Raw genomic sequence first — 14,056 nt, 5'->3', positions numbered from 1 at the left:
GTTACTATATTCGTTAACAAGGGGGTAATAATGAAATTAATTTGCCTTTTGTTGAGATCAAAATTGGTATTTTAAAAGGTAACAATAATTATACATTTTCCATAGCTTGCATTATTGCAATATTCCACTAATGCAATATTGAGGTGATTATTAAAAAATATGAGACTGTCAGTTGGGAAGAAATGAGGGAAAATAAATGACGCTTACATTTCTGATGTCTTTCAAGATATATGTCTCAATAATCAGCATAAACAAACCCAGGCAAGAGTCTTACTCCAATACAAATACATATACATATATGTATAAAATCAAATGATCAGGGTTCAGTTTTGCCAATTTTATTGAACCAATAAAATTCCTACTAATAACAATGAAATAAATTTCTGCAAGTATAAATGTGATACAGTTTAACAAAATCCATTGTTCTGTACCTATAAATAGATTTTCAAAATGTCATAAAAAGTGCAGTTATGAATTGTTGTTAACATGTTAATACACAGTTCCTTTATTTCAAATGTGTTTTGTCTTGACTCACTAACAGTTCCTTCTGCATCTGTCCAAATAATATTACCCATCCCTCCAAAAAAAAAAGCAATAAAGCCTAGAATATTACACGTAAACTGATCCATTCAGGTCAGCTTTAGTCAGAATTGTAAAATCAGCAACATAAGAAAAATAAAACCTAGTAATACAAAAAAGCTTTCATGGGTTCTCTAATCTCCTTAACTGCTGACTTACATGGAGGGCATACAAGTTGAAAAGGCTTATATGGTTAACTACTTTAGACTATATCTACAGCAGGGTCTGGTTTGCCAGAACAAGTTTAAAGTGGCTGTTTATCAAGTTTGCTATTTTCTTAACTGAAACTATAAATATAAGACCGCCATTGGACACTGAAACTTGTGTGAATCCTAAATTGCATCAATGATCTATTTGATAAAAGCTTATTCTAATTTAAAACCTTATATAGTAAGACTGATATATATAGCAGTCTTAAAGATCACGTCATCCGCCTCACATTAGTCCAAAGTCACGTGCTTTGTAAAGAAAAAAAAATTACAGTAACAAAGCACAGGACTACAAAGGCAAAATATCACAGCTTCTGATTACATTGAATAAAAAGTACCAAGGAACACAAAAGATAATTCTGTATTAATACTGATGAATTAAAGAACTATAATAGACGTTTCACAGCATGCTACATATATTGCTCACAACTTAAGGATAAAATGATGTCTAAAACTGAAAGTCAAGAAGTTGGCAATCTGATTTCATGTGCAATTCAGCTACAAACTCTTAATATATACATTCATTATGTAGCTGCCCTGCAAAATCAGGATTAAAAAAAGAGATTTCAAGTTCAAATCCTGTTTCATTAGCTAAAGGATACATCCAGTTCTTCCATGACCAGGAAAGTTATTTTCAGGTTTGAAGGAGCTAATCCAAGTAGCAAGGCCAAGTTCCAAGTTGACCTGACAGGGTTCTGGTTTTGCCTTGCTGAGACTGCATGTGGATGTGCCTATTCGACTAGCATTGAGAAGATGCCAAACTGGTATGTGGTTTGTTTTCTGTGTCTATCTTATTTTGGGTTGAAAAGAGTAAACGTGAAGAGAAAGAGGGAGGGGAAAAAAGTATTTTCCTTCCAGGGAAGATATAGGAATTCAAAGGAAAATATCTGCACTAGATAGTTTGGATCACTTTCCTTGGTGAATAAGGGTACCATTTAACTCTTAACTTACATTTTAGAGAACCAGAGAAATTCAGAAAGGAGAAAAATACTCAACATTACAAAGGAAACTTGTTGGCCACCCAACTGATAGGTTTCCTTTATCCTACCTTTTGATCCTTCCTTACCAAACTAGGGACAGCCATTTGAAAATTATAAGGCTAATCAAGAGAGAGATGTAATCAGTTTCATTCAGTATCATAATGTATGTACTTAACTAATCAGGATTCATGAACAATATTGTAGGACTAAAGACCCTGGTGGCGCAGTGTTTAAGAGCTTGGCTGCTAACCAAAAGGTCGACAGTTGGAATCCACCAGCCACTCCTTGGAAACTCTGTGGGGCAGTTCTACTCTGTCCTATAGGGTCGCTATGAGTTGGAATCGCCTCAACGGCAATGAGTTTAAAGACCAGAGATTCTCTCTCCCTCTTTCTTCTACCCTTTCTGTAGAAATTATGCTTTCACTTTTAAGAGGTTAAATTGAGGATGCAATAAAATACTGTTTTAACAAAATTTACATATAAAACAATTGTATTTTTCATGTTTAGACTTATTAATGTTTGATGTCCTATGAGCTGTAAAATGCACATTTGTTCTAAAGGCTATTTTATTGTATGCATTGCATTATTTCAAAGATTTCCATAAGTTCTGAAAAGTACCAGATACTCATTGTTTTTTTCCCCTATATGTCTTCAATTCTGTGCTTCCTGGTGGGGCAGTCATAACTAGTTTAAAGCTAGAATGAACACTTCATGACCTGATTTAATAAAAAACACCCCTTCAGCCTCAATTATTAAGTCTCATTTCTAAACTAGGCCATCGATTCACTCCCAAGCCCTTTGAGCCATTTAATGGACTGTGCTATCAGGTTGGGTTGCTCATAAATGAGAATGAAAAGCATCCAAATACCACTGCAGATCATCATAATCTATACTTTCAAACAGGGTTGATTTATCTTCAAGTCAGATAAACATCTATAGATAAACACTCCCCATGTTATAAACCTGACTTAGAAATATTTTACATCTATGAACAGCATCTAGTGCACACTGGCTAGAGAAGAACTGTTGCTTCTCCTTCCCCTGTGTACTTCCTGCTCCATAATGATGCTCTCTGGATGTACCTGAAGTCTATGCATTCCCTTTTCATCCCACAGGACTTTTTTTTTTCCATGAGAACAGGGTAGGAATGGGGGCTAGAGTCCCAGTCTAACCCAGGAAAGCCTGATCAAACCCTATGCATCCAATTTTGTGGTGTTTTATCTACATTATGGATCAAATGGACTTCTGTGTTCTGGTAGAGCCACCTAAACACTACTTTTCATACAGGCCCTTCTATTAAAAATGTGTTTCAAGGTTCCAACAACACCAATAAAAAATACAACTGTCTGAAACAGCACTCATTTGTATGACAGGAATTTCCAGTTCCACTGAAGGGTTATAGATCTGGATTGCAGGAGAATTTTAACTTTACATTCAAATAACCTGGATTAATACCAATATTCACTACCTAATATAGATCCAAGTTAGAATGGCAATTAAATCACTTTAAAATCCTGTTAAATGCTAAATTCTGCATGGTAGAAATAGTTCAATTTCTGTATCGTGTATAAATATAAAGATTCCTACTTTGATAGAAGGCAAAAATCTTTTATGATTTATTTAAAATATGAAGTAGTATTACTGAACAACAGAGAGTGAATCTATGAAACGGTTGGATACTCCAAACTTATAGGCTCTTTGGGGATGAGGTAGAGGATAGCAAGATATTTTGGCAGCAGGGATAAGAGTAGAACAGTATGGGATGGACAAGATTACACTTGGTGCTGTATAAAATCTGGTTGTCTAGGGTAAAGGTTAGCCAAAATATATCTGGGTGGTTGAGGGATTTAGAGGGAGTCATGATAAAGTCATATTCTTAATGAATGGAGAAAAAGTAACTCAGAAAAGTGAATGCTGGTGACTATCAGCAGGTGGCTGGTGATGTTTGGTTTGGATTCTAAAAGTCCTTCAGACCAGGATTGGCTGAGGGAGGGAGAGGAGAGAGGGCATGTAGAGGTTGAGGCACTTGGAGGAAGAGAAAGCAGGCAAGAAAGGGTGGACTGAATGCAGGTAGGAGCTCCCAGGTGGGAAATGTTTCCTTTATATTAGGTGTGAGGATAGTCACCCTCTCAGAATTATGTTCCATGGGTTCTTTGAGAAACTTTTCCTTCCTCAAAAGGCTCTGCCTCAATATATACCGCCACCTCTATGATCCATTTCACCCCAGCTATTTTTGTTCTAGGTCTCACCTGAGCAGACACTGCTAATGTGCCAAATTAGCACTGAAGTAAGCGCCACATACAGTGGGCATTTGAATTCTGTTGACTGAGATGAATACATTCATGTTACAGTACTGCTTTGAGGAAAGACTACTTAATTTGATTCTCAGTCTCCAGAGGGATATAATAGGGAAACAGTTTATGACGACGACCACCCAGAATAGGTTCTGATTATACAAATCACATAACTTAAAATTCGATTTGAACAGAGGAGCCACGTCTTTCAGTTGACTGTTGAATTATACTATTAAGAAAATTTCATATACTATTTACGTAACATAATTTGTCTGTTGCATACTTTTTACTCCATGCAAGACCATCTATTTGCATAAAAGAAAAAGTTTTATTCGATAAAGAGAAGAGTTTAAGGTCTCGATTTCCAGAGAAATGATTTAGAATTGTCTTCAAAACAAAACAAAAACCTCATTTTACTATTACAGTGCAAATCATTTCTGTAACATGCACTGAAAATTTTTTCCCTGATGAATTGTCCTTAGAATTTAAAAGAATCTTCCCATTATATATACATGCATTCTGAACTAAAATGGAACTATTTTAAGTAGATGCCTTTAATTGTTTGCTGATAATTTTACTTTGCTGCAGCATAAAAATCTAAGATGGGATTTTTTAAAACTCTATAAGGTGGAAAAGGAAAAAGTTGCTCTGGAATAATTTAAAAGCTTTAGGTGATATTATTATGCAATTAAAATAGGGCGCTGGTTCAAAAATGATCTTAATATAGAGCTTAGAGTGAGTTTTCTATTCTAAAACAGCCCTGTGGTGCTCTGCCATTATTTGGGTTTTAAAGCCATAATTAAAGGCCAAGGCCATGCCCCAGATTCCACGTTAGCATCTTTTATTTTAAAAATCTCCCAAATGGGACAAAGATTCTTCTTGAGACTGAGACAATATACTTAGTTCAAAAAAGTGAAGAAGGTAATAAATAGTCCCATCTCAAAGCCTCTTTTCCCCTTATTATCACGAGTCCACCTGAGGAAGCCTGATGTGAAGGATCCAATGAGGCACCTGCCTGGCCACTCTCTCACTCAAGTGATGAGGTTAAAGAACAGATTTACTTTTAGGTGGGAGAGTACTCAGATATTTCTTAAGGTGATCTGAGAAATCAAGAACTACAATTGAAGCTGGAAAACTTGTTATTCCAGCAAGAAAAGGTAAATAGACATTACTCAAGAATATACATCAGTGGATTATTACACTAATTGTAACATAATAAGCAACAGAGGTAAAGGATTCACATTCACATGTGCTTTTTGACCATACACTTGCACATTTAAGTTTGGCACAATGTGAGCCCAAGGTGTAGATTAGCGTATCATATAATCATATCATTAAACCAATTGAACCAGACATCTCTTTTAAAAATATCACATTTGAATATAAAAAGCTATACTATAAATTACATAGTAAATTCAGTACTCTGAAAAAATACCACCCTGGAAAACCGCATCAGAACTTCAAGTTTGCATTAGATAAAGAAAGTTAACAGCAAACTCGCAGCAAAATGGTATTCACAACCTGGAACGCTGTGCATGCTGCATCTTAGTAGGTGCGTTAGCACTTTCAGAAGTCAGTTTTTCTAGGCTGGTTCACAAATACATTGTTTTGTTTTTGTTTATAGTTCCAAGTCAACTCACTTTCCCGATTATTGATGAGATAGACCAATGCTGAGCTAAAAAGAAACTTGGCTGGAAAAAGATCTAGTAAAGGCACTAATATTTCCGTAACCCAAACTCCAACTACTTCATATTTCTGGGGAAAAAACTGAAAAAAAAAAAAAAAAAAAAACTAAAAGCTAAGTGGTCATTTTAGTTACTTAAACCTTGTTTCCCCTTTTGGTCTGAAGCTCATGTGATGGTCTGTGACAGTTTCTCCTTTTCATTATGTAAAGATTATTTTTCATCCTGTAATACAGTTCACCTGCACTAAAATATAGGGCTATTAAAGAACTCTAGTAGAAAAACAAATGTCAAGAATAAAACATAAGCCCAACTTGAAAGTTCTAAAGTAGGGAAATCAAATGGACATTTATGTTGTCATCTGTGTTTTGCCATTCTTCTAAATACTTTCTTTGTACATAATAATACATATCTATATAATGTGATATTGGATTAAATCGATATGTGCAATGAACAAAACAGGAGATCTGGCACAAGTTCTCTGAATAATCTCTTTAAATAAACCACCCTGTCTTCAAAAATATTAGTAATTTTTTTTCCTCACATGGACGATTTCAAGTAAGAGCCTGGAATCAAAAAATGCAGAACTACCTTATAGTAATAGATTTATGATCATCTTTTTGTTTTCTTATCTGGAACAAAATCTAAAAGAAAGAAACCGAATGTATTGTACCAGAAGGATGATAAATGGAAGGGGGAAATGATTTAACAAAACACTAGCTCACGATTCTTTCATGAGAGAAAAAAGTAAGTCTTAAATAACAAGGAAGTCTGAAATGAAATCTTTGTGGGATCTCTAACGGAAAATTTTAGCTATATTATTTACTATGAAAACATGGTCTGTTTTTAAAAAATTAGCATGTATGTGTAAAATTCAAGTCACCCTTAATTAACCAAAAAGTGTTTAAGCAGTGCAGTCGTGTCCTACTGGATAGTTGTAAGCATCTCTTCAGGCACTTCACTGGTTCATTAACATAATACAAATTAAAGCTATAAACACATAATGTTGTGCTCTCTGAACATAGTCTAATCAAGCAACATAAACCAATGCAAAAATGTGACTTTTTGGCCGCTTATCCTTCCCCTAAGACTTGATATATTTTCTTAACCAGTTGTCCAAAGAGATTTTTCTGGGGAAGGGAATGCTTTGGCATTATGAAAAGAACATTGTTTAACCCCAGTAAGGTAGGTAAAACTGAAAGAAAAAAAAAAAAAAAGCCTTGTGCAATAAAGAAATTTGAACAAAATTTCTTTATGGCTATGTTTAGAAGGACACTTCTGCAGTGACGTAATAGGGGAGAATTTTAGTTTAGTATTTCTTTTAACATATTGCACTCTTTGTTGTTGTTGTTGTTCAATCACATTAATGCATAGAAACACAATTTTTATCTTTGAATAATAACCTGTTTAACCTATTACAAGAAGAAAAATCATGGTAAATAATTTCTAAAAGCTTAACAGGGAAAATATAGGTATACTAACCTTCCTTTGCTTACCGTAATATAGAAAAAACTATGAGAAAGGAAAAATGTGCAAAGAAAATTTTTGGTCAGTCTTGTGTGGGTGCAGGTTTATATGTGCCAACTAAATGAACTGTAAGCAGCACTGTGAGCACTGATTGTTGAAGATGACTGAGGATTACCGTCAGTGATAGAAAGGATTGTGCATAATTCCACTTCTAATATATATATCTGATATGGAAAACTGAAACTTCTGTTTCAGAAGAGAAAGAAAATAACTAAATTTGGCATTTCAGTAGCATGCTATAGAATTCAACATGATTAATTTCACATTAAATTATGGACAATGGCTGTATCACATTTCACGTTATCGCCAATAACAGTAAAAAATGAAAACAAAACAAAAACAGTGCCTGACAAATAATCTCCTGGGGACACACACGTGTCCATTGAGCAGCTTGGTTCAACAGCGCATGCTTTTCCTCTACCAGATTTAGGACACAACATTAAAAATTTAGAATGGCCAGAGGGGAGCCATTCTTTGCTGAATTCGAATATCTGAAGAACAATTGCTTGAACAGATTGTAAGCGCTTTTTTTTACTTAAAAAAAAGAAAGAAAGAAAAAAACAGTACACATACCCACAAACCCAAAAGCGCTGACGTTAAGCATTAACAAACCAGATTCATGACTTATGGTCAGTATCCAAAAATCCAACTATAAACAATGCAAAGTAGTGCTCCTCAGTATTATTTTTGCAGTTGTTAGTAATGTTAAGCATCAAGAAAAATAAAACACATCATTGCACATTACAGCCGCAAAAAAAAAAACAAACGAACGAACAAAAAAAAAAAACGGCTAAACTTTGACACTAGAGAATTGGATAATTTTTGATGCTACATCACAAACAGCTTCGAGTATATCTCATGTGAAAAGGTCTTCACACATATATGACACTTTCTCTGGGTGATGTTTCAGGTCAAATGTCGAGTTATGGCACGAAGAGCATAAAGAAGTTCGGCTTGCATCCGTGCTTCCATTAAAAGTAGATTTACGTGAACCTAGAAATAAAAATGTTGTCAGTTTAACAAACACTATAAACAACTTGAACAATTTTTCATATAGAAACATTCACAAAGGTTTTGCATGTATATATAGACAGATATACAAACATACATGCCTGGGCATATTTATGCAAGTACATGATGTAGCTTTCACAAGAAACCTGTCATTTGTAAAAAATACCTTTGTGAGCAGTAAAAACAACCTGTAAAACCTAAAAACTCCAATAATTTTGTTAGAATATACTCTATGTAAAGCCATTATACCTTTTGGGTTATAAAATAAAATTAATTTTTATAAATTACAACTTTCCTACAAATTATACTTTTCTTCCACTAGTTGTAAAATTTTATGTGGCTAAAAAATCAGCCCTATATTTCTTACTGCTTATGCTTATTACTTGGAAAAGCTTTTTAAAATTTTTCTATTGTTTACCTGAAAGATACTAAAGTGAAAACCAGATGTCTAAAGCAGTTTCTAATACATTACATTATGTGTAGGCTCCCCAGAGTCAATGAGATACAGTGGTGAACAAACACTTCTTAACTTTCTTCGGAGGTACTTCTCAGCTGATAGGTTAAAATGAATATCCATGTGTTTTCAAAATTTATTACAAACAATATGTTATGATAATATATTTAAATTCTTTTTCTCTCTTTCTAAAGGTTGGATATATTCTCCTGATGAAGGGAATTTCTATATATAATCTAGAAAGGGAAGAAAATCTACTGCAAACATATAAACAGAGCATAAAGATAAATCATGCAGAGATGTCAGAGATTCAATGGGTATTGCCTCATGTCTGACTGATTGTAAGATTTCAAAAAATCTGTTAGATACTGAGGCTATAATGTTCTTTGCCAATTAGTGAAAGTTAAAACCTGACAACTCATTGCCGTCGAGTTGATTATGACTTACAGTGACACTCTAGAGGGTAGAACTGCCTCCCAGCGTTCCCAAGGCTGTAATCTTTATAGATGCAGACTGCCACATCTTCCTCCTGCGGTGGGTTCAAACTGCTGACCTTTCGATTAGCAGCTGAGCACTTAACCATTGTGCTACTAGGGCTCCTTTACTGAATGTTAGGCCCATAAAAAGATTTTCTTACTTTCATGCTTGGAAATTGTAGTATAAAGAAAAGATCCTTGGAGTTAAAGGTCAAAAGACTTATGATTTAAGGCCAGCTTTGATACTAAAAGGTTGGTAAAGACCCTTGTATTTATTAGGTCTTAACTTAAACAATGGTTCCTATATATTTCATCAAAAGAAATATTCTTATATAATAATGTATTTGGCTCAAAGGTCTTGGATTACAGTGTCAAAATACCAAATTACCGAAGTAGAATAAAAAATTATTGCTCTAATAGGTTAACCCCAATGGCTAAACAGAGTTAAAGAATCTCTAAATGGATATGCCTTCTGGGCCAAGATACAATTACACTTAACATCTCATTAGGTTTGATTTTTTTTTATTAATAGTTAAAATGGTAGACAATTTTCCAAATGTACCTTAAAACTATCGATATTTAGAACCAATTTTCCAAAGACTGATGCTAAACTTTTACTTTATACATATATATAGATAAAACACATGACCAAAATTTAGTTAATAATCAATAAACTTGATTTAAAAGACATTAAAAAAATACATATAGCTAGATGATGCCACTTTTATTGCTTCAATGATACTAATTCATTAATATTCATGTATCATTTTTTCATAATCATTATATCCTGTATTGAGCATCTATCTAGGTGGAGTGTTAGGAATTATTTACCTTTTCTGAGTGTTTGAACTGACGCCAGTAACTATCATACATGCGCTTTGTAGTTCTCTCAGGATAGCAGGTCACTGTCTTAATGTAAACCTTCAGGCTTCGTTCAAGTAATTGATTAACTTCTCCATAATCATAGTCATCATACCTAAGTAACCCAACAACAGTTTTATAATGACATAATCAGAACTCTTCATTTATAAAGTTATACCAAGAGACATTCATTGTCTAGTAATTAAATACCAAAAGCTCATTAATTCATTCATTTAACAAATATTGACTGAATGTCTATTACATGCCAGGCACACTTCTAGGCACTGAAGAAATCTGAACATTAGTGAACAAAATAGACAAAAACTCCCGGCTCATGGTGTTTAAATTCTATTGGGGAAAAAAGAAAAAACAAATATATCAGATGGTGATTAGTACTTCGGAGAAAAAAATAAAGCTGGGGCTGCAGGGGAGGAGTTGCAGTTTTAAGTAGGATGATACAGGCTTCTCTGAGAGGTTGATGTTTGAGCAAATACCAGAAGAAGGTGAAGGAGCAGGTGTAAAGGCCCTGAGGCAGGAGTCTAGTGAAGAGTGTTTTAGGGAAGAGGGAGCAATCAACTATTTAGTGCTGCTGGTAAGACAATATGATAACTGAGAAATGACCACTGGAGGGAGCTCTGTGGAGGTCACTGGCAGCCTCAACAAGAGCAGTTTTGTTGGCACAGTAGGGGTAAAAGCCTGAAATTGCAGCAGGTTCAAGAGAGAATGGGAGATGATAAAATGGTGGCAGTAAATATTTACATTTGTTTTCAAAGAGATTTGCTGTGCATGGGAGCAGGTAAAAGGGGTAGTAGCCAGAAGGAAAAGGAAGGATGAAGAAAGGATTTTTTTTAAAGACTGGAGAAATAACAGCATGGTTATACACTGATGAGAAAGATCCAATAAAGAGAGTAAAGCTGATCATGCACGGGAAAGGGGATAGAGTTGCTAGAAGAGAATCCTTTAAAAGGTGAGAGGAGATGGAGTTTTGTGCACAAGTGGAGAGGAGCACAGACAGCTTATCCATGAAAACAGAAGAGGCAGCACAGTAAACGGGCACAGACGCAGGTAGGTGGGTAAAATGCGGCGCTGGGAGCTTGTGGAATTTCTCTTCTATTTTTTCAGTTAATTTAAAAAATTTTAAATGCTTATTGTTGGTTTAAAAAAGTACTTTGAGAATTTTATAAAAGCTTTATATAGTAGCATCCAACAGAAAAATATAACCACCACAACATTTGTTATTTATTTGCCTTGCATACAATACATATTTATTGCAATTAAATTCTATTGATGTTTATTTTACTTGGGTAGGTATAAACATACATGTATTTTAAAATGTGACAATTCTGTGATAACCTATTATCTAGGATGGCATATGGCCAAGAATATAGTTATTATGTACTATCACAGCAGTGTTTTTTAGAGAGAATGGTGCGTTGTTAATTGATTTATCAGGAAATTTTGAGATTATTCATTTAAAATCTATAGACAGCATGCTGCTCAACAACTTGAATTCTAATTCCAATTCCATTCTATAAAGACTTTAGAACCATCAGAAAGGATATAGTAAACAGTCAAGTTGAATGTACACATAACCGGAAATTTTTTCTGCAAATTTATCTCCATGAAAGCCTTGAAAGTCCAGCTCAAAAAGGCACATTATCCAAAAAGAGCTTTCTTGATTAAACCATTCAACCTGATTCACTCTTTTACTCACTGTCCTCTCAATACTAATTTTCTAAATTTAAAGGCCATTAATTTATACTGATCGATATGTTTTGTTTCCGTGTTCTTACATGATAATAATGCATGGCAAACTTTGAGGGCAGAATCTATTCCAGTTTTGCTTATACTCTAATTACCATGCCTTCAAAAATAAATTAAAAAACAAACTAACTAGCATTTATTACAATGATCTAAAGGAACATAATATATGCTTTTTAACTGACCTATTCTTCCAGGAAACATTCTCAAATGGAGTCTGATTCTATGTATCTGTAAAGATCACTCATGCTTTTTCCCCTCCTCATGAAATTCTTACTACTATACTTATATGTGCATCAATATTAAGATTCACAATATTTAACAGAGAATAATGCTTTTCTACAAAACAGAATACATTTTTTTTTTTTCAATCACAAGTCCACATGTAATGTTTTCTCCCCTGAATTGTATCCTCCTAAATAGGAGGTAACTAAGACTCATGTTAGAATTTTCATTTAGAAATATATAAAACTGTCTCCACAATGAACATACCTGATTCCAAACATACAGTGGACATAGTTAAATAAAGCTCTGCGCAGCATGGTTGTGTCAACATCCTCATGGGTGGCCATAGTGTTATAGGTGAGATTGTAGACCATCCGAAACTTTTCATCAAGAAGATGTCCAATGTCAGAATAAAGTCTGTTCACCAGGGAGAACCCATGATTTTCCCAAGTATAGTCCTAAAAGAATAAAATTTATCCAGATGCAAAATGGGCAGTCTCCATTTAAACTCTGTGTTTTTGTTCAAATTAACAGTGAAGCAAGTAAGTGAGGATATTTCAAATTTACATTCTAGGTTTGCAGCTTTACTAACAGCCTTTCATATCAGTCTGCTGACCGGAGTGCTATGATGTTTCTTCAGTGGGGTCCAGAGCTTGCATGTTAGTGATGAACTCTGGCCACTTCCTGTGGTCAGGTACTAAACACACTGTGCCCTGATGTGGAAGGACCCCAGGAGATCTCAGAATAACCCTATGTGACCAACCTGACTCAGTGACATGGACAGTTAGCAGATCATCTGAAACAAGCAAAGGAGTCTGTCTTAATTAAAACTATCCCCTCTCTAGGAGCCACATCACTGTGCGGCTATGTTTTCTAGGGTGTTTTATGTTTAACAGTTAAAATGACACTATTTATTCCCTAGTTTCTCTGAATTAAACACATCTTATACCTGAGCTCGGAATGTTGGCAAATGCTCTTCCCCTCTTCTGGCAAAATCCTCATACCCAAAACCAGGGTCTTCAATATATCGGGAGACATCAGATGTTATAATCATGTCATCTTCAAAATCTAAGGACAATGGTGAACAATCTTGTGTTAGGGAAACAGTACATAGTTAAGACAATGAAACTATACTTCATTTTTCCCACTTTTTAGCTTTTCCATGGCATTTCTTAAGTTATGGCAGCAATTAATGAGTTGCTGTAGAGTTGACTCCAACTCATGGTGACCCCACGTGTATCAGAGTGGAATTGTGCTCCATAGGGTGTTCAGTGGCTGATTATACAGAAGTAGACTGCCAGGCCTTTCTTCCAAGGTACCTCTGGATGGCCTCAAATCTCCAACTTTTTAATCAGCAGCTGAGCACATAACCATTTGCACCACACGGGGACTCCTACAATATTGATTAACCAAATCCATTGCTGTCTAGTGGATTCTGACTCAAAGAGACCCGACAGGACAGAGTAGAACTGCCCCATAGGATTTTCAAGGAGTGGCTGGTGGATTCGAACTGCCAACCTTGTGGTGAGCAGCTGTAGCTCTTAATCACTGCGCTATGACTTAAACTCATATAAAATATCTGTTGCTGACATATGAATGCAATTTCATTACCAAATACGGGTAAAGATAAAGATGAAAGACCACCTTAATTGAGTTTAATTTTCAGAAAGACTGTTAAAGTTAGCTGGGTATATTCACAGTAAAAAAGATTTAATACAGTTCTTTTTTACTTTAAAAAGAGGCATATAAGGAGAAGGACTTGAAAGAGAGCATGGCAGGAAGGAAGGCAAGATTTTGGGCACTGCTATCATTAACTTGGTGGTATAGTGGTTAAGAGCTACATCTGCTAACCAAAAGGTCAGCAGTTCGAATCCACCAGGTGCTCCCTGGAAACTCTATGGGGCAGTTCTACTCTGTCCTATAGAGTCACTATGAGTCGGAATCGACTCGACAGCAACAGGTTTGGTTTTTTGGTATTATTATCTTAATTAACCTGC

At 35.0% G+C, this 14,056-nt stretch overlaps 1 protein-coding gene across 1 annotated transcript in view; it reads right to left on the bottom strand.

Annotated features, from left to right (window-relative positions):
• Nucleotides 1-321: 321 nt before the first annotated feature.
• Nucleotides 322-14,056, bottom strand: part of SESN3 (sestrin 3) — a 66,327-nt gene continuing 52,592 nt past the window's right edge. Inside the window, exons 4-7 of the mRNA XM_023739851.1 lie at nucleotides 13,009-13,164; nucleotides 12,327-12,517; nucleotides 10,044-10,188; nucleotides 322-8,264 (exon numbers count right to left, since the gene is read on the bottom strand). Of these exons, the coding sequence (XP_023595619.1) occupies nucleotides 8,178-8,264; nucleotides 10,044-10,188; nucleotides 12,327-12,517; nucleotides 13,009-13,164 (579 nt within the window). The 3' untranslated portion in view covers nucleotides 322-8,177. The remainder of the gene's footprint in view (nucleotides 8,265-10,043; nucleotides 10,189-12,326; nucleotides 12,518-13,008; nucleotides 13,165-14,056) is intronic.

Source organism: Trichechus manatus, unplaced genomic scaffold, assembly GCF_000243295.1.
Source record: "Trichechus manatus latirostris isolate Lorelei unplaced genomic scaffold, TriManLat1.0 scaffold00141, whole genome shotgun sequence".
NCBI lineage: Eukaryota > Metazoa > Chordata > Mammalia > Sirenia > Trichechidae > Trichechus > Trichechus manatus.
The sequence above is the reverse complement of the archived record's forward strand: the minus strand, read 5'-3'. Positions and strand labels throughout refer to the sequence as shown.